The sequence below is a fragment of the Nymphaea colorata genome, chromosome 1, assembly GCF_008831285.2.
Source record: "Nymphaea colorata isolate Beijing-Zhang1983 chromosome 1, ASM883128v2, whole genome shotgun sequence".
NCBI lineage: Eukaryota > Viridiplantae > Streptophyta > Magnoliopsida > Nymphaeales > Nymphaeaceae > Nymphaea > Nymphaea colorata.
In genome coordinates this window covers 42612053-42631873 of record NC_045138.2, presented here as the reverse complement: position 1 = coordinate 42631873, position 19821 = coordinate 42612053, and the positions used below count along the sequence as shown (strand labels likewise).

Below are 19821 nucleotides of genomic sequence, written 5' to 3'. Positions count from 1 at the left end.
AATACGGCGAGGAAAAAAACGGGTATAATACGGTGAGAAAAAAAATCTCGGGAATAAAACGGGAAAAAGACGGCAAATTTTGAAAAAATAAATAAAAAATCCTAACAATTATATAAAAATAAAATAAATGAGAAATTAAAAAAACATTAGAAAATAGCTAGATAAGCCACAAATTTTAGGTACACCTTGAAACAATGTCAACTTAAAAATTCAAATAAATAAAGTTAATAAACTCTTTCCCTGCAACGTGAACTCCAGCAACAGGCGGGAAAAGGAGAAAATAAAAAGAGAAAAAGAGAACGAAGGAGAGGTTGGCGGGAAAGCCCCTTTTTCTTTTAAAAGGACGTTTTTGCCATTAAAAGGAGCGTCCAAGTTAAAAAAAACCAATTCGTTTACAAATATTACACGCGTGCCATCTTTCAAAAGGCGTTTTTGCCATTAAAAGGAGCGTCCAAGTTTAAAAAAAACCAATTCGTTTACAAATATTACACGCGTGCCATCTTTTAAAAAGACGTTTTGGCCATTAAAAGGAGCATCCAAGTTTAAAAAAAACCAATTCCTTTACAAATATTACACGCGTGCCATTTTTTTTTAAAAACTCACTGTGTATCTTTAAAAAAACGTGAAAGACGTGTATAAAACGCGTTTTATACGCGTCTTTTATTTTTAAACGTTTTTTTTTGAAAAAAATGCTTCTTATTCCCGTTTTATACGGTAAAGACATTTTTAACGTATAATACGCGTTTTTTTAAAAAAAACAGCGAAACTAATCTACAATAAAATAGATGATAAAAGAAAGGGTAACTGCAATGTTGAAAGTTCTAATTATTTTACCAGTCGTCAAACCTGTGTCTTTTTCTATTCATACTAGTTTCTGAAGATTGACCTGACACTTGAAGTTTGTAATGGTTGGTTCGTGTGAACTTAACACATTTAACATGCACATCTAAGCTTTACCAAAAATGCTTTTATTTTGCAGTTATTAAGCTAAATGTTCTCCCATTATCTGTTCAAAAGAAAACCTATTTGTATTATGACACTAGTCCTTTTCTTTCCTTTTTTCATGTTGCCATTATTGATGTCTTGAGACGGTTGATTTTTATTTACTGCTAGCCCCAGGAAAGTTCCGAGTAATACTGCAGCTGGTGGCAAACGAAGAGGTGGTGCAGGTGGTCTTAATAAACTTTGTGGTGTTTCTCCTGAACTGCAGGCTATTGTTGGTGAACCAGCCATGACACGAACTCAGGTCCATTGCATTCACAAACTCACATCATGTTTTTCTTTTATCTGTTTCTCTAGTATAGAAATTCTAACAGCTTGTGCTTTTTCAGATTGTGAAAGAGCTTTGGGCCTACATAAGGAAAAATAATCTTCAGGATCCAAGTAACAAGAGAAAGATTATTTGCAATGATGCATTGAGGCTGGTGTTTGAGACAGATTGCACTGACATGTTTAAGATGAACAAGCTTTTGGCAAAGCACATTTTGCCACTTGATCCAGCAAGTATGTGTGGGTTGGTCATTAGAATAAGGACAGGGTACATCATAGTAACTTACTAAAGTTTATGCAATTTGCCTTTCGCAGAAGATTCAGGTCCTGACCCTAAAAGGCTGAAAGCATCATATGTAGGATCTCTAGCTCAAGGCCCTGCAGTTGGTTCATCTCCTGTTATAATATCTGAGGCACTTTGTAAGTTTTTTGGCACTGGAGAAAGGGAAATGCCTCAGACTGAAGCTATTGAACGAATTTGGAATTATATACAGATGCACCACCTACAGGTCTGTTTGGAAATGCAAAAGTAGTTTTCTGTTTTTCAGATCCTGATAACAATGAATATTTTTCCTGTTTTTTTCTCTGTTAAGCCCTTGACGCCCCTTTTTTATTAAGTCCTCTATCAATAAATCACATCCAGACATCCATGTCCATGCAATTGCATATTAGGAATCATGATGCCAAAGAATTATGATTTCTTCCTCCTGTTGTTTAACGAATTCCCTCACTGTCCACTAGTCTGCACAATTTTACTAGTTCTCTCTTTAGATCAAACCTTATCCCACTAGAAATAATTATGGTGTTCGGGGATAGGATGCAGTTTCAGTGAAAGAATCATCATATTTTGTGTGCAAGATGCCTAAGGTAAATGATGCACCATTATTTAATATGTTCCGACCATACTTGCTTGAGCACTTAAATAGAACATTTTGTATAGTTAGGGTTGGATGATATTTTAGCACTTATATATCCTTTTGCAGCAAAAAGTCATCATTAGCTGCTTAAGTTCTTAAGGTTGTTTCAAAAATAACAAATGCAAAATTATGAAAAAAATTTAAGGTGCAAGTTATCTTCAAATCTTATGCTTGCTATGTAGTTTGCTTGTTTCTTTGAATGCTATTCATTCTCATCATCCTGGGGCTGGGGCCTGGGGGAACTAATCACGATACTTATGGTCAGTCTGGGTTTGGTTGCCTACTGCCGTGTTGGATCTTGTAGCCTTGGAAGAAATAACATCTTTTGATATGGTTATCATCAGTTCCCATGCCATTTGTCTTTGCTGTTTGTTCCTTTGTTTAATGTAGACTATGTCACATAGGTACGGGTACGGACCATTTTCAAAAAATTTGGGTACGGGCGTACGGCCGTACACACACGGGCATATATATATATATATATATATATATATATATATATATATATATCAAAAAATTTCAAACAAAATAACATATTCACACATATATATCAAAAAATTGCAAACAGAATAAAATCATGGTCCAAAACACAGTATGGAACTATGGAAGTAATTACATTCCCACCACCACCTGGTCCTTTTCCTATTTTTTTCACATAGCGCCAAAGAGGCTGTTGTGGATTATCCTTCTCTAATGCAGTGGTATTAACACTACTACTGTTGCTTTCTCCATTCCCACTTCCTGTAGGGTATTTCTTTTCCTTTATCAGCCATTACAACTTATGTCTGAACAGAACCTAGCAAATGAGCTGCAACTGCAACACATAACCAATAAAAACAGGGATCATTCGAAATAAATGAATCCTCTCATGAAACGATATATCACAGTACAACGGCTCTACATGCAACACTCATTCAGTACAACGGCATGAGTGCAACACTCATTCACATGCCCTGCCGGCAAATGCAATCCACATTCAACAATATTCTAAGACAGTGAAGAATGAAAAGGCCTCATATTCTAAGACAGTGAAGAATGAAAAGGAGGCCTCTATTATATTCTCTGAATCTCTGGCTTACCAGGAAGAAGATCAAGTTTATTATGAAAACACACAAAAAAGCTGCAAATCACATTGACACACACAAATAAACACACAAAACACATGAGGAAGCAGCTGGGCTATAAATCGTCGGCTAGCCTCTCGGGTAGAGAGGGAGAGAGATTTGAAACCCTCTCGGGTAGAGAAAGGGCGAGCCAGAGGGAGGGGTGTTGGGTTTTCACTTTCAGGCGATGAGTTTTCTGCACACACAACCCGTCGCTGGTCGTCGCCGGCGGCGAAGGCAGGGGTGGAGCCGATGAAAATGAAAACAAAAAATGAAAAAAACGTCACAGTCACCTCCTGCCGTTGCTGCTGTCGTCGCCGTTCCGCCCTGCGTTCGCCGCCCCTGCCGTCGCCGTTGCTTCGTTGCCGGAGAGAGACGAGAGGTAAAGAGTCATAACTCGTAAGACAGAAACGAAAGAGTTTCGTTTTACTTTTTTTTTTAACGTCAAAATAATTTTTAACGTTAAAATGAAATAAACGTTTAAAAAAATGGACAAAATTGGATTCGGTCAATGTTGACCGTGTCCAATTTTGGACGGATACGGCCTCCGGTACGTTGATCGTATTCGGTACGGTCAACGCGTACCGGAGCCGTACCCAGCCCCGTACCGGTACCGGAGCCGTACCCAGCCCCGTACCGGTGTCGTACCGGTACCGGTAGGGTACGCCTCCAGTAGATAATATTCTTGAATTTATGAATTTCTTATGGATTTTGATTTATAAATGGATGTGTTCCATTACAAAAGGATGCTTGAATGGAGTTGTCTATGGTATTGTTGTCAGCTTGTTTCTTGTTTTTTACTTGTGTCCTTTGTCCCCTTATGGTGTAGGCAAGTCTCGCATAGCAGCCATATCTGCTTACCATAGTGACATCTTAGTGATGTATTTAATGAGTAGAACAGCATTCCTTCATTCTTGAACCTTCTAAAGCTGTCTGTGCCTGATTGTGAAGCATGTAGTTCCAGTTAAGTGCATGATCTTAGAGTGAGAATAGAAAAATCAAGATCTTCTGATATATGAAGCAGATTTAATGACCTAACGAACTAAGGTTGTTACTTTCAAACCCTTCGTTACCAGATTTACCTCTTTGTGATGCGAAACTTCTGTTTTGCCCTATGTTCTAATATTTACTATTATGTGTTTATATGCATTTTATATGCATAAATACTTATTCTAGGGCTCATTGGAGATACGTTTAATTTTATTCTAAATTACAGCTACAGCTAAATTAAGTTCCAGTTTTATCTGGACAAACTAAAAAAATCAAATTTTTATTCCGTAAATCACCGGATGTTAAAATTTCTATCTTCAAAATTTCAAATTTAATAACATTATAAATAAATCATTCAATTAGAAATTTAGACTTGTGACAATAACAATTTAGAAGAAACAATATATGCCTCAAAGGCTAAAACAAACATAATATTTAAGATTTACATATAACTCGGTATCTGCTTTAGTCAGGTGCAATTTCTAGATCCGCTTTAGTCGGAGAAGCACCAGCACCAATGTCGACACAGGTGCAGCAACCATTTAGAAGAAACCATGTAACATAGGATGATAGGCTAGTTGGGTGTAGTCCTTTCCAAAGGACATGGTGTGTGGGGGGGGGGGAGAGGAGAGAGAGAACATGATTTAGAGTTTAGATAACTGAAAAAGGGAGAGAGAATGGAGGGAAAAACTAGAGAGAGATTAAAAAAAAAAGAAAAAGAAAACAAAAGAGGGAAGAAAGAGAGAGGGAGAGAGAAAGAAAGAAAGAAAGAGTGAAAATTTTGAAAGCAAATAGGTGAGGATGCGGTTAAGCCTGAACACGAGGCTAGTCATGCCCATAAAACCTCAAGCTCTTCTTGAACTTGAGTCAAGCTCTAGGGAACTGGCTTGAGGTTGACTCGGCGATACAATGTTTCATCGAGCTTGTTTGAAGCTCATTTAAACAAGCTCAACAAAGCACCAATGATGTTTAACGTGGTGAACCCTCGGACTCGAGACCAACTGGGTAGGTTTCTTTGGCTGTATCCTTTGGAATATGTTACAACAGGCAGTCTTATAGAGAGAATCCTTATTCATTTACTAACCCTAATCTCAATAATAAAGAGATGAAGGCAGAAGTAGAGACTTACATATAACATCAACCAAAAATAGAGGAATGTTTAAAGAGAACTCCTAACTATTAAATATTGCAAAGAACCACTTAGAAACTTAAAAGTCTTCTAATTCAACAATCCCCCTCAAGCTATAGCATACATATTAATCATGCTTTGTTTATCACAACATCTAGAGAAATCACAAATAAGAAGAGCTTTGGTGAAGACATCTGCAGTTTGATCTTCAGATGATACATGAATAGTGGTTACAGTTCCTCCTTGAACAAGATCCCGAATGTAATGGCAGTCCACTTCAATATGTTTAGTTCTCTTATTGAAAACTGGATTGCTTGCAATGTATGTGGCTACTCGATTGTCACAATACAACTTCATTGGAAGATGCATCGACACACTTAGGCTATATAGCATTGATTTAGGCCAAGTCATTTCAGCAGCAGTCTGAGCCATAGCTCTGTATTCAGATTCTGCACTAGATCTTGACACCACACCTTGCTTTTTGCTTCTCTAGGATATAAGGTCGTCTCCCACAAATACACAGAATCCTGTGGTAGACTTCCTGTCTTCGACTGAGCCAGCATAGTCAGCATCACTATAGGCTTCCATTTCCAAGGTCTTGCCTTTTGTGAACAAAAGTCCTTTACCTGGAGACAATTTTAAATATTTGACCACCATTAAAGCTGCATCCCGATGAACTTTCCTGAGTCTTTCTATGAATTGACTTAGCTTTCTCACTGCAAAGCTAATGTCTGGTATGGTCAAAGTGACATAAAGGATCTTTCCAATAAGAGATCTGTGTAATCGAGAATCCACTAATTCTGATTGGTCATCATGAAGATGTATGTGTGGATTCATATATAGATTGGTCGGTTTAGCTCCTAGCATTCCGGTGTCCTGTAATAAATCAAGAACATACTTCCGTTGAGATAGAACTACACCTTCCTTGTTACGAGCAACTTCTATTCCCAAGAAATATTGTAGTTGACCAAGATCTTGTTAGAATTTAAAAATTAGACATTATGTAAGTATACATATGTTTCATATATGATTTGTATATATGAATATCTATGTATGCATAGGTGTTATGTATTTTATTTTATTTGCTTCCTTTTCTTTTTTATGTACTTTTTATTTCTTTTCTTTTTCTATTTTTACCTTTTCCTTTTTGTAAAAGGGAACTAGCTGTTGGAGCTGGCCCAACAGCCAACTCCTCCTTCTTCTCTCCCTTTCATTGTACTATATATATGGGACTGTTGTCCCTTGTTTGGTTAAGGCTTTTAGGCCTCTCTTGTGTATTCTTCTCTTGAGATTAATAGATTTGGTATCTTCTCCTCAAGTTTGAGGTTTGGTTGTGTATTACCTATTGAAGTCGTTGGGATCTTCAAGAGTGTATCTCTTGAAGCATTTGTATTCTCAAGATCAGGCCTGATTTACATGGTAGCCCATGCAGGTGGTTAAGGCTTTTAGGTCTCTCTTGTGTATACTTCCGTTGAGATAGAACTACACCTTCCTTGTTACGAGCAACTTCTATTCCCAAGAAATATTGTAGTTGACCAAGATCTTTCGTCACAAAGTGTTTTTGAAGAAACAACTTTGTATCAGAAATTTCTTGAGTGGAGTCATCTATCAGATAATATCATCAACATAAACTGCTAGAATGGTCAAACCCCTGAAATTCTCTTGATAAACAGAGAATGATCAAGAGAGGATCGCATATTACAAGGACATTTAATACAACGTAAAATCCTAAGAGACCCAAGGACATTAAATGCCTCAACACACTTTACAAGAACAGAGGAATCCTAAGAGACTTTTCTTCAACGTGTTGAGATCCAGAAGAAGGATCCAGATCTTTACTGTTTAACACCCTCCCTCAAGCTGTGCATGGTTTTGAACCATGAACAGCTTGCTCTTCAGAAACCAAAAACGATACTTTGTCAATCCTTTAGTAAATATGTCAACAGCTTGTTCATTAGTTCCAACGAAGACTGGTTCTATCTCTTTATTCTCCACCTTCTGCCTGATAAAATGCTGGTCAATCTCAATGTGTTTTGTTCGGCCATGTTATATAGGATTGAAAGCAATGTTGATGGCGCTTTGGTTGTCACACATTAGTATTGAGCCTTTTATTTTTTCTCCTATATCTTCTAGCAAGTGTCGAATCCAAGTCACTTCTGCCGTCCCTGCAGCCATACATCTGTATTCAGCTTTTGTACTTGATCTTGCAACTGCTCGTTGTTTTCTACTACTCCAAGATACCAAATTTTTACCTATAAAGGTGCAAAAACCAGAGATAGATCTTCTTTCGTCTGGATTTCCAGCCCAATCAGCGTCAGTATATGTGATTAATTCATGATCAGCAGCTTCATTTTCACTTTTACAATACACTAATCCATCTCCAACAGTTCCCTTGAGATACCTTAGTATTCTTTTAACTGCATTCATATGTACGTCCCTTGGCGTATGCATAAATTGAGACACTTGATTTACCGCATAGGTAATATCAGGTCTGGTAAAAGTTAAATATTGCAAAGCACCAACAATGCTGCGATTGTCACACCCCGACCTTTTTGACACTCAAACATTTTTTTTTTCTAACATCCAACATCGAGGTGTGACTACACAATAGTTCAAAAAAGAATGAGCCAAGCAATTCAAAACAATGGGGCAAGCTTTCCATTATATAACATTTCAATTCAATTGTACATTTGACAAAAATGCCCCAAAATCACAACGTCGATGCCTAATAAAAAACAAGGCATCAGTAAAACCAAAAACCCGACGCGCCGGCACTACAAGAACAAAACAAAACCCAAAACCTCCCCAGTAGGACGTGAGTGTAGCCATCTGCTCAGCCTGCTGCCCCGGGTACACCAAAACCTGAAAAAAGAAACAACTGAAGGCTTAGCCTTCGCAGTATGGCAACAAGCCAGGAAAAGTCCAAGCCCTCTAAGGTCGGACTCAGTACACAAACATCAGAACAATCTATCATTATGTCGTGTCAAGACACGACATGCAGACACCACTCAATGGCTACAATAACATCATTTCAATCACATGCAAGGCATCATCAACATGTCACTTGCATTCATAGGCACAACAGTCACATGCACAACAATCCTATACATTTCAATCACATACATTGCAGTTTCATTACTATCAGTGAATTTACAGTTCCTGTGGGTGCAAACACAGGCACGTGCACACCGCGGGCGGCCCACAGCCGAGAGACAACCCCCGTGGTGGCCCAGAACAGTATGGATCCATCTATCCGCTGCAGCGGTAGAGCACTCATCCATGGATGTGTGAATTCCAAGGAGAGATACTCAGCCTTTCCTAGGACACCCAGGTTGGGAAGGCGGGAGCCTACGCTCCAAGCACATCACACAACAGTACCCTGGGGCCTTGCACCGCCTGCGCTCCGAACAGGCGAGACCAGTGGCGAAAGCGGGACAACTCCCATATACATAGTCACATCCCACTGGCCTCTCATCTCTTATTCTTTCATTCTTATACTTATACTTGCACAAACACATTTAACTGGCTAGCTCCTGAGGTTGGTTCACTTCACGAGTGAACCCACACCTCCAATTGCCTCCACACGAGGGTTACACATAACCACAACAGTTTTGGCTAGCCGTCATAACAATATGGGTACAACTACCCACTGTGCAAACATTTGCATCATTGCCCGCGGCAATGGGTATTCAATAAACATAACATTCGCATTCATCATCATACAATCACATCTTTGAAAACTTAGCCAAACCACAGAGAGTAGTCTCAATCTGTGGTGGGCTCGTAGCTGTCCTATGCAGTTATCATTCTAGGATGCTTTCTAATGCACAATTGGGGTCGAGGAGACACTCGACTCGATACCCCGCCTCATCTGTCTTAAACAGTTATCAATTCTAACATGCACATGAAAATGCGTAACATTATCAAAACAATTACTATAAGCCTTTCAAAAAGATTCATATCATATATCAATTTATGTACATACATACACATATTCATTCACGGAACACTCAATTAATTCATATCACAAATCCTAGGATCCCATGATCCTAGGAACACACATTCATTCACTTGCCCAGGCAGGGATTTGCCTGGAATGTCGCTATACCTGTGGCGCGTTCACAAGAATCTTCCAAAATGCCTCGAGCTTCGAATCCGGTAGCTCAAGGTCGACGGGATGTACCCGGTGTACCTGTAGACACAAACACAAGATAAGATTCCTACTTCATACCTCAACAATTCAAACAAAAACAAAACAAAATCATTGAGACACGTGTCATCGCCTCGAGAGGGTGTCGACGGGTAGTGTCAACCCACAAGTTCTCCAAAAGGGTCACTCCCCACTGCTAGCCGTGCCAAATGATGCCAAAACTCAAAGCCATCAATTCGTCTATCACTAACGCCTTTCTCAAAACTCCCTTTTTCTTAAATCAAGGCGTCTACCCCAAAGATACATCCAACTTATGTACGTTATCCCTATTTAACTCCAAGATGCACCCGTTCACAAAAACGCGTGCTACAAGCTCACTAAAACGGTCCTAAATCTTCTCCACAACCTCACAAACTCTACCATGTTTCCCCTAATGCTTCGAAAATTAATCTATCATGCTTAAATGATCATCCAATATATGAATCTTCGCTTCCCAACATAATCGCAAGCTTTTCCCCAAAAACGAAATCACTAACATGTGTTCCAAATAATCAATTCTAAGCTCTAGCATGCTCAAACAATAATTATACGCGTTCCAAAGAAAAATATATCATAAAATATGTTCAATTTCGCCTTGCTCACCCCGATTGAAGGTCTAAACTGCTGTAATCCTCCCGGCAGCCACCTCACGCGCCCAAGTGGTCCCCAAACGGCTAAAATCCTCCAATGCCTCCACTACCAAGGCCTCCTCTAACTGCTGTTACGAGGGGGAGGACAAATCCCCAAGCTGAAAACGGATCCAACAGTGATGGAATAGTGAAAAAATCAGTGAGAGAAAGTGCTTGATTGGAGAAAATAGAAAACGAGTAGAAAATGGGGAGAGAGCGTGAAGCGTGGACAGAGAGGGAGGTCGAATAGAGGGAGAAAGAGGGAAAAACGGAGGGGGACTGATAGGGGAGAGGGTTCGGTCAAAAGGGGAAAAGAAGGCAGTGAGGGGAGAGGACGGGAGAGAAGAGAGAGACGGTGGAGAGTGAGGGGAGTCGTTCGGTGGAGAGGGGAGACGAGAGACAGTGGGAGAGGGAGACGAGTGACAGTGGGAGAGGGAGGAGGAGAAGAAGGAAGAAGGAAGAGTTAGGGAGAGGTTGAGGGCTTACCCAACTGCCGACACCGACGCCGCCGCCGCCGCTGCCGTTCCTTCCTCCGCCGGCTCAAGCGTCGCCACTGCTCCCTCATCCTCCTCCTGGTCTCACACGGGCGACACGGAAGCAAGAAGGCGACGAGGAAGAAAAGGGAGACGCGAGGGAGAAGGGCCCTCGCGTCGGGCTCCTCTCGCGTGGGGCTAGGGTCCGGGTCTGGACCCTGACCCGACCCGCTCCACCCAAACGCCGCGCGTTACATCCTACCCTCCTAACAAAAAAATTTCGTCCTCGAAATTAGATCATACCTCAATGCAAGAACAAGTGCCGATATCTCTTCTGCATGTCCTCCTCAGGTTCCCATGTGCTCTCCTTCAATCCATGGTACTGCCCTTCCACCTTCACTAAAGGAATTCTCTTCGTGCGAAGCACTTGCTCCCTTCGATCCACAATTTTAATAGGTTTTGCTTCCATCGTCAGATCATCTTGCACCTGAATACCTTGAAAATCAATCACATGTGTCGGATCTGGTACGTACTTTCGAAGCATGGAAACATGAAAAACGTCATGAACATGACTCAAGTCTGGTGGTAGTGCCAATCTATAGGCCACCTCGCCAATCTTCTCTAATATCTCAAAAGGTCCTACGAACCTCGGGCTCAACTTTCCCTTCACCCCAAAACGAAAGACACCTCTAGTAGGGGAAATCTTCAAAAACACATGATCACCAACCTCAAAAGTCAATTCTCTACGACGAATGTCGGCATAGCTTTTCTGTCTACTCTGCGCAGTCAACAACTTTTTCCTTATCAATTGCATTTGGTCGGTGTAGTGTTGCAAAACTAAAGGGTTTTCGATTTTTCCATCACCCAATTCGGTCCAACAAGCTGGCGATCTGCACGGCCTTCCATACAAAGCCTCAAAAGGTGCCATCCCAATACTAGAGTGGTAACTGTTATTATATGCAAATTCTGCCAGTTTCACATGTTTGTCCCATTCTCCTTTCCACTCTAAGACACAAGCACGCAACATGTCCTCTAAGGTCTGAATGGTCCTCTCCGATTGCCCATCAGTTTGGGGGTGGAACGCTGTGCTTAGCTTAAGCTTGGTACCCAAAGCCTTCTGCAAATGCTCTCAAAATCTAGAGGTAAAACGTGGATCTCGATCCGAAATGATAGACCTTGGCACACCATGCAATCTCACTATCTCGCCAATATATAACTCTGCGAGACTTTCCAAAGACTGATTAATTCTAATAGACAGAAAATGAGCGGACTTCGTCAGTCGATCAACAATCACCCATATGGCATCATGCTGTCTTCGGGTGTGAGGCAATCCAACTACAAAATCCATTGTAATGTCTTCCCATTTCCACACCGGGATATCGATTCTCTGCAACAAGCCTCCGGGCCGTTGATGCTCTGCTTTTACTTGTTGGTGATAGGGAAGAAGATTGAGATTGGTTTGATGTCTGAAGGCTTGTATCGACTTCCCATTTGGGTGGCCAATGCTCTTATGACAGCTGTTAGTGGGACCGAGAAGAAGAGAGAAGATTGTCTTCAGTTATTTTTGTATTGGCATGAACGCCTTGGACATCTCCCTTTTGGAATTTTGAAACAGTTATTTCCTAAGTTATGTTCTAGTTTGGACATATCTATAATATCTTGTGATGTTTGTCAGTTTGCTAAACATGTTAAGGTTTCATACCCTATTTCCAACAGTCGTGCTAATGAAATTTTTTCCTTGATCCATTCCGATGTGTGGGGGCCTTCGAGAATTCATACCCGTTGTGGTTTTCAATATTTTATAACATTTATAGATGATTACTCAAGGATTACTTTTGTGTACCTGTTGAAAGATCGTAGTGAAGTGCCTCATGTCATAAAGACCTTCATTCTTCTTGTGGAGAACCAATATGGTGGTTTTGTTAAGACCTTTTGGTTTGATAATGCTCATGAGTATGTGTGTCAAGCTGTTGATGATTTCTTTCGAAAAAGGGGGATTGTTCATGAGACCTCTTGTAGCTATACCCCTCCTCAAAATGGGGTCGCTGAGATGAAAAATCGTCAGTTGCTTAATGTCACCAGAGCCCTCTTGTTTCAAAGGAATCTTCCCAAGCATTATTGGGGGGATGTTGTTCTTACTAGTGCATACTTGATTAACCGCATGCCTAGTCGTGTGTTAAATGGGTGGACTCCCCACTCTATGCTTCCAGGGAATCGTCAACCCTTTCACCTTCCCCCTCATGTCTTTGGGTGTGTTTGCTTCATTCATGATCACAGCCCTAATGTTAACAAACTTGATCCAAGGTCAATCAAGGGAATATTTGTTGGGTATCTTCCTACTCAAAAGGGGTATAAATGTCTTGATCCTACTACTGGTCGTGTTTACATTACCAAGGATGTCACATTCTTGAAACATGCATCTTATTTTGGTGAGAATCCTCTTCAAGGGGAGAAGTCTATGTCAAGGGAAGAGTATTTTCCGAGTCAGGAAATTCAATTTACAGATTTCTTAGAGTACAAGCAAGAAGAGAGTCCACCGGTCGTTGAGGTGTTTGAACATGAGAGGAATGAAGGGTGCTCCACTAGGACAGAAGAGGAATGTAGTCGCTTGTTTGGGCAGGTGTACTCGAGGTGAAAAATTCGTACAGATAAGGTGACTGATGGTGAGAACTCTACTCCTAATCTCAATCCTACTTCTTCCCTGGATTACCCAAGTCATGCCCAAAATAAACCTGTTGAGGAAGACACAACAGACATTCAGACAGAAACTGAAAATGAGGAGCTTCCCATTGCCTTGAGAAAGGGTGTTAGGTCATGTACTCAACACCTTATTGGTAACTTTGTGTCATATTCTAGACTGAACAGGGATTACAAATGTTTTGTATCATCTCTTTTTTTGTCTATGATTCCCAAGACTGTTACAGAGGCTCAAAGTCATCCCAAGTGGACTTATGCTATGCAAGAAGAGATGTAAGCCTTGAGCAGAAATCAGACATGGGAAGTGGTAGAGATCCCTGAAGCAGCTGATCTAGTTGGATCCAAGTGGGTCTACACTATTAAGTAGAAACCAGATGGGAATGTTGAGAGGTACAAAGCTCGCCTGGTTGTCAAAGGATTTAATCAGAAATATGGGATTGACTACTTGGAGACGTTTGCTTCTGTTGCGAAGATGAAGAATGTTAGAGTTTATTTTTCTAGCAGTGTTGAAAGAGTGGAAGATGTACCAACTTGATGTTAAGAATGTTTTTCTCAACGGAGATCTTGAAGAAGAAGTATATATGTGTATGCTCCTAGGATATAAGAAACTGGGAAAGTCTTAGACTTGTAATGAGACGACATGGCTACAATCAAGGAAACGGAGATCATACTCTGTTTGTTAAAGAGGAAGGAGGGTAAAGTTACTCTTTTGTTGGTCTATGTTGATGATATGATTGTTACAGGTGATGATGAAGATGAGATAACAAGATTAAAGGGTTTACTGGCTGCTGAATTTGATTTCAAGGATCTTGGCAAACTAAGATATTTTCTTGGTATTGAAATTGCTAGATCTGGTACGACCCTTGTGTTAAAATCAAATGAAGTATACCTTGGATTTACTGATGGAGACAGGAAAACTAGGGTGTTGACCAGCTTCTACTCCTCTGGATGCTGGATACAAAATCAGTATTAGGGATGGAGAACCTCTGTGTAAAGAGGCTAAGGGGAGGTATCAACGTCTGGTTGGAAGATTGATCTATCTAACTCTGACTAGACCAGATATTACCTTTGCTGTTAATGTGATGAGTCAGTTCATGCATGCTCCAACTGATGTTCACCTGAAGGCGGTTGACAGAATTTTGTGTTACTTGAAAGGGAATCCAGGCAATGGGCTCCTCTATGTGAAAAAAGGGCTTATTGAGATTGAACGGTATTCTGATGTTGACTGAGCAGGTTGTGTTGATACTAGAAGATCTACTTCAAGGTACTGCGTCTACTTGGGGGGAAATCTTGTTGTTTGGAGGAGCAAGAGACAAGATGTTTGTTCTCGCTCAAGTGCAGGGGTTGAATATAGGGTTGTTGCTATGGGAGTGCCAGAATTACTATGGCTGAAGGTGTTGTTGACTGATATTGGTATAAAGATTGAAGGACCTATGAAGATGTACTGTGGTAACAAGTCCGCGATAAATCTAGCCATAAGTCCGCGATAAATCTGGCCATCAACCATGTGTTACATGACCGAACGAAACGTGTCGAGATTGACCGCCACTTCATTCAGGAGAGGATTGATGCCAGAGAATTGATTCTACCATATATGAAGTCTGAAGACCAAACTGCTGATGTTCTGACGAAAGCCTTACCTTTGACTCAGTTTGAGAGAAATGTATCCAAGTTGGGCATGTTTGATATGTATGCCCAACTTGAGGGGGAGTGTTGACATATAGTGTATTTGGGTCACCTATTTGGGCTTGGATCTGGACCTAATCCAGTGTATTACTGTTATGATCATATTTAACCCGTGAAACCCTAATTTTTTGTAAGTGAATGAAATTAGTAGTGAGAGAGTGTCTGTCTGCTATTGGGCGTCAGACCTCTCAATCGTGGTTTTTTCCTCGTGTTGAGGGTTTTCCACGTTAAGATTGTCTTCTTTCTTCTTCTCTTCTTTCTACAGTATCATCAATGAGTTTAGTGTTGAAATAGTAAAAGCGTAAAGAACAACTGATGTAATGCGGAAAACCCTCAACAAGAGGGAGAAAAAACCACGGGTGAGGAGGTCGGTGCCCACTAGCCGCCAGACACTCTCTCTCTTAATTCTTCATTAACACTCAAGATTAGGATTTACAATGATATAAGTATGCCCAAACCAAGACACACTGGATCGGGTCCGGACCCGAACCCAAACACCAAGATCCGTCAACACTCCCCCTCAAGTTGGGCATACATATCAAACATGCCCAACTTGGATACATTTCTCTCAAATGGAGTTACATGTAAAGCTTTAGTCAGAATATCAGCAGTTTGATCTTCAGACTTCATGTATGGTAATGTTAACTCCCTGGCATCAATTCTTTCTCTGATGAAGTGACGGTCAATCTCAACATGCTTTGTTCGATCATGAAGCACTGGATTGTTAGCCAAGTTAATCGCAGACTTGTTATCACAATACATTCTCATGGGCCTTTCGGTCTCTATCTCAATATCATCCAGCAAGATCTTTAGCCACAACAACTCTGATACTCCAGTAGCAACTGCCCTATATTCAGCCTCTGCACTTGAGCGGGAACAAACATCTTGTCTCTTGCTTCTCCAAACAACTAGATTTCCCCCTAAGTAGACACAGTACCCTGAAGTAGATCTTCTGGTGTCAACACAACCTGCCCAGTCTGCATCAGAATACCCTTCAATTTCAATAGACCTTTGTTTAACATATAGAAGTCATTTGCCAAGATTCTTCTTCAAGTAACACAGAATCCTATCTACAGCTTTCAAGTGCGCATCCATAGGTGCATGCATAAACTAGCTCATCACATTTACAGCAAAGGTGATATCCGGTCTAGTCAGAGTGATGTATATCAATCTACCAACTAGATGCTGGTATTTTCCTTTAGCTTCCTCACACAAAAGTTCTCCATCCTTGGTACCGAGTTTGTGCCCTGCATCCAGAGGAGTAGAAGCTGGTCTGCATCCCAGTTTTCTTGTTTCCTTTAGTAGATCCAAGGTATACTTCCTTTGATTAAGCACAAGAGTTGTACCTGATCTGGCAATTTCAATACCAAGGAAATACTTTAACTTGCCAAGGTTCTTGAGATCAAATTCAGCAGATTGTAAACCCTTTAATCTTGCTATCTCTTTTTCATCATCACCTGTAACAATCATGTCATCAACATAAACAACACTAGAGTAACTTTACCCTCTATCCTCTTTACGAACAGGGTATGATCTCCATTTCCTTGTTTGTAGCCATGCTTCTTCATAACAAGTCTGAGAAGTTCAAACCATGCTCGGGGAGACTGTTTGAGCTCATACAAGGCCTTCTTCAGTTTACAGCATTTTCCAGGTTTCTCAAAACCCGGGGGCATACACATATACACTTCTTCTTCGAGATCTCCGTTGAAAAATGCATTTTTAACACCGAGTTGGCACATCTCCCAACCTTTCAGCACCGCTAAAGAAATAATAACCCTAACAGTCTTCATCTTCGCAATAGGAGCAAACGTCTCTAAGTAGTCGATCTCATATTTCTGACTGAACCCCTTGGCCACCAGACGTGCTTTGTACCTCTCAATATTTCCATCTGGTTTGTACTTAATGGTGTATACCCACTTTGACCCAACCAAATGAGCTGCTTCAGGAATCTCTACCACTTCCCATGTCTGATTTCTGCCTAAGGCCTCCATCTCTTCTTACATAGCCTGAGTCCACTTGGGGTCACCCTGAGCCTCTGTAACATTCCTGGGAATCACAGCCACAGACAAGGAGGATACAAAACATTTGTAGTCAGTGCTCAATCTAGAGTAAGACACAAAGTTACCAATAGGGTGTTGGGTACATGACCTGACACCCTTTCTCAGGGCAATGGGGAGATCCTCCTTTTCATTTTGTGTCTGACTTTCTCTCTCTATAGGTTGCTTTTGAGCATGACTTGGGTCATTCAAGGAAGAAGTAGGATTGGGATTCAGAGTGGACTTCTCACCATCAATCACCTTGTCAGCACAAACTCTTCTCCTAGAATACACCTGCCCAAACAGACGATTGCACTCTGTTTCTGTCTCCATAGGGCACTCTCCCTCCTTTTCCTGTTCCTGTACCTCAACAGAAGAGTATTCTTCGCGTCTGTAATCCAGAAAATCTGTAAACTAAATTTCCTGACTTGGAGAATACTCTTCCTTAGACATTGACTTCTCCCCCTAAAGAGAATTCTCACCAAAATAAGACACATGTTCTAAGAAGGTGACGTCTCTGGTAGTGTGAACACGACCAGTAGTGAGATCTTGACATTTATACCCCTTTTGAGTAGGAGAATACCCAACAAATATTCCCTTAATTGATTTGGGGCCAAGTTTTTTCACATTCGGGCTGTGGTTATGAATGAAACACACACATCCAAAGACACGAGGAGGAAGATGAAAAGGTTGACTACTCCTTGGAAGCATGGAGTAGGGAGTACGACCATTTAGCACCCGACTAGGCATGCGATTAATCAAATAGGCACTAGTAATAACCGCATCTCCCCAATAGTGTTTTGGAAGATTCCTTTGAAACAATAAAGCTCGGGTGACATTAAGTAATTGACGGTTTTTTCTCTCAACAACTCCATTTTGAGGGAGTGTATAACTACATGATGTCTCATGAACAATCCCTCTCTTTCGAAGGAATTCCTTGACAGTTAGACACATATACTCCCGAGCATTATCGGACCAGAATGTCTTGACAGACCCACCATACTGGTTTTCCATAAGGAGGATGAAGGTTTCTATAACATGAGGCACTTCGCTACGGTCTTTCAACAGATAAACAAAAGTACACCTTGAAAAGTCATCTATGAAAGTCGTAAAATACTGAAAATCACTACGAGAATGAATGCCTAAGGGCCCCCACACATCAGAATGAATCAAAGAGAAAGCTTTATTAGCACGACTATTAGAAATTGGATATAAAGCTCTAACATGTTTCGCAAACTGACAGACATCACAAGATAACATGGAAATGTTCAAACTGAAACATAATTCATGGAACAATTTTTTTAAAACCCCAAAAGGGAAATGACCAAGGCGTTCATGCCAATACAAAAATAACTGACGACACTCTTCCTTCTTCTTCTCTGTTCTGCTAACTGCTGGCATAAGAGTTGTGGCAACGCGTATAGGAAGCCGATACAAGCCATCAGACACCAAACCAATCTCAATCTTCTTCCCTGTCACCAAGTCCTGCAAAACACAACATTTTTCAGAAAATATAAGTTCACAGTTCAATTCCTTGGTAATCTTGCTAACAGACAAAAGATTTAACGGAAGATGGGGAACATGCAAGGCTCCATGCACTAAAAACTTGTTCAACAAGGAAAGACTCCATTTTCCTGCCACTGAGGTAAAGGAGCCATCTGCAATGGATACCCGTTCCTTTCCCGAGGAAAGCTTGTAGTCATGAAAGAGTTTGGGGTTGTCAGTCATGTGATGAGTGGCACCGCTATCAACAATCAACTGACCCATACAAGAAGTACTTTTTTCACCCGAAACGGCCAGTGCCTGATTGACTTTCACCTCATTTGACGTGTCTGCCTGACCAACATCAATCTGGCTCAAATATGCTCGCAGCTCACGAATCTGTTCCGCAGAAATAGAAACTTTACTATCACTAGGGTTCAGTGCATTCGAAATAGGCTTCTTCCCACCAAAAGACCTCCCCCTACTATTCTTCTTCTCTGGATGCAGGTCCCAATAAAACTCCATAGTGTGACCTAGTTTTTTGCAGTAAGTACATTTACGGGGGGAACAGCCAGTTCCCATAGAGGCACGGCTAATGAAGGCTAACCGTTCATTGTGAGACGTGATCCCCCTTTCTCCCATTTATGACCAGTCGCCTTTGCTCTTCAACTTCAACACGGGAATAAACATCTTCAATACTGAATGATTCTTCAGAATTAAGAATCTGACTCCTTATTTTTTTGAATTCATCGTTCAGTCCGGCTAAGAAAAGGAATATCCTATTCTCCCACTCTTTCGCCATATAATGCATCTGGTCTTGAGGACTACTCCAGGCATCATCAAAATGGTAGTCAAGATCCTCCCACTTAGATTTTAATGCGGCGTAGAAATCCGCGACAGAGAGATCCCCTTGTCGAAGAGCATACAATTCCTTCATTAGTTGATACACACGAACTTTTCTCTTCTTTTGACCATACATCTGTTCCAAAATAATCCACATATCTCTCGCAGTCTTCTTACGAAGAATGAGAGGTTGAATATCCGAGGATACTGAATTAACAATCCAAGTTTTTACTTGGTTGTCCTCAAGAAACCAAGTATCCCAAGCCATACTATTTGCAAGAGGTTCACCCTTACTCCCATTCACATAGGCAATACGGCCTCGACCAGCTATACCCATAGTGATGGTGGCAGACCACTTAAGATAGTTTTCCTTGGGAA

General features: G+C 40.9%; 1 protein-coding gene across 3 annotated transcripts in view; it reads left to right on the top strand.

The window, feature by feature from the left end:
• The window catches only part of LOC116254538 (uncharacterized), a 38975-nt gene that overhangs the window by 6627 nt on the left and 12527 nt on the right, over positions 1–19821 (top strand). For all 3 annotated transcript variants that reach the window (XM_031630007.2, XM_031629999.2, XM_031629991.2), the window contains exons 2-4: positions 1114–1246; positions 1332–1503; positions 1585–1778. In XM_031630007.2, coding sequence (XP_031485867.1) covers positions 1114–1246; positions 1332–1503; positions 1585–1778 — 499 coding nt within the window. The remainder of the gene's footprint in view (positions 1–1113; positions 1247–1331; positions 1504–1584; positions 1779–19821) is intronic.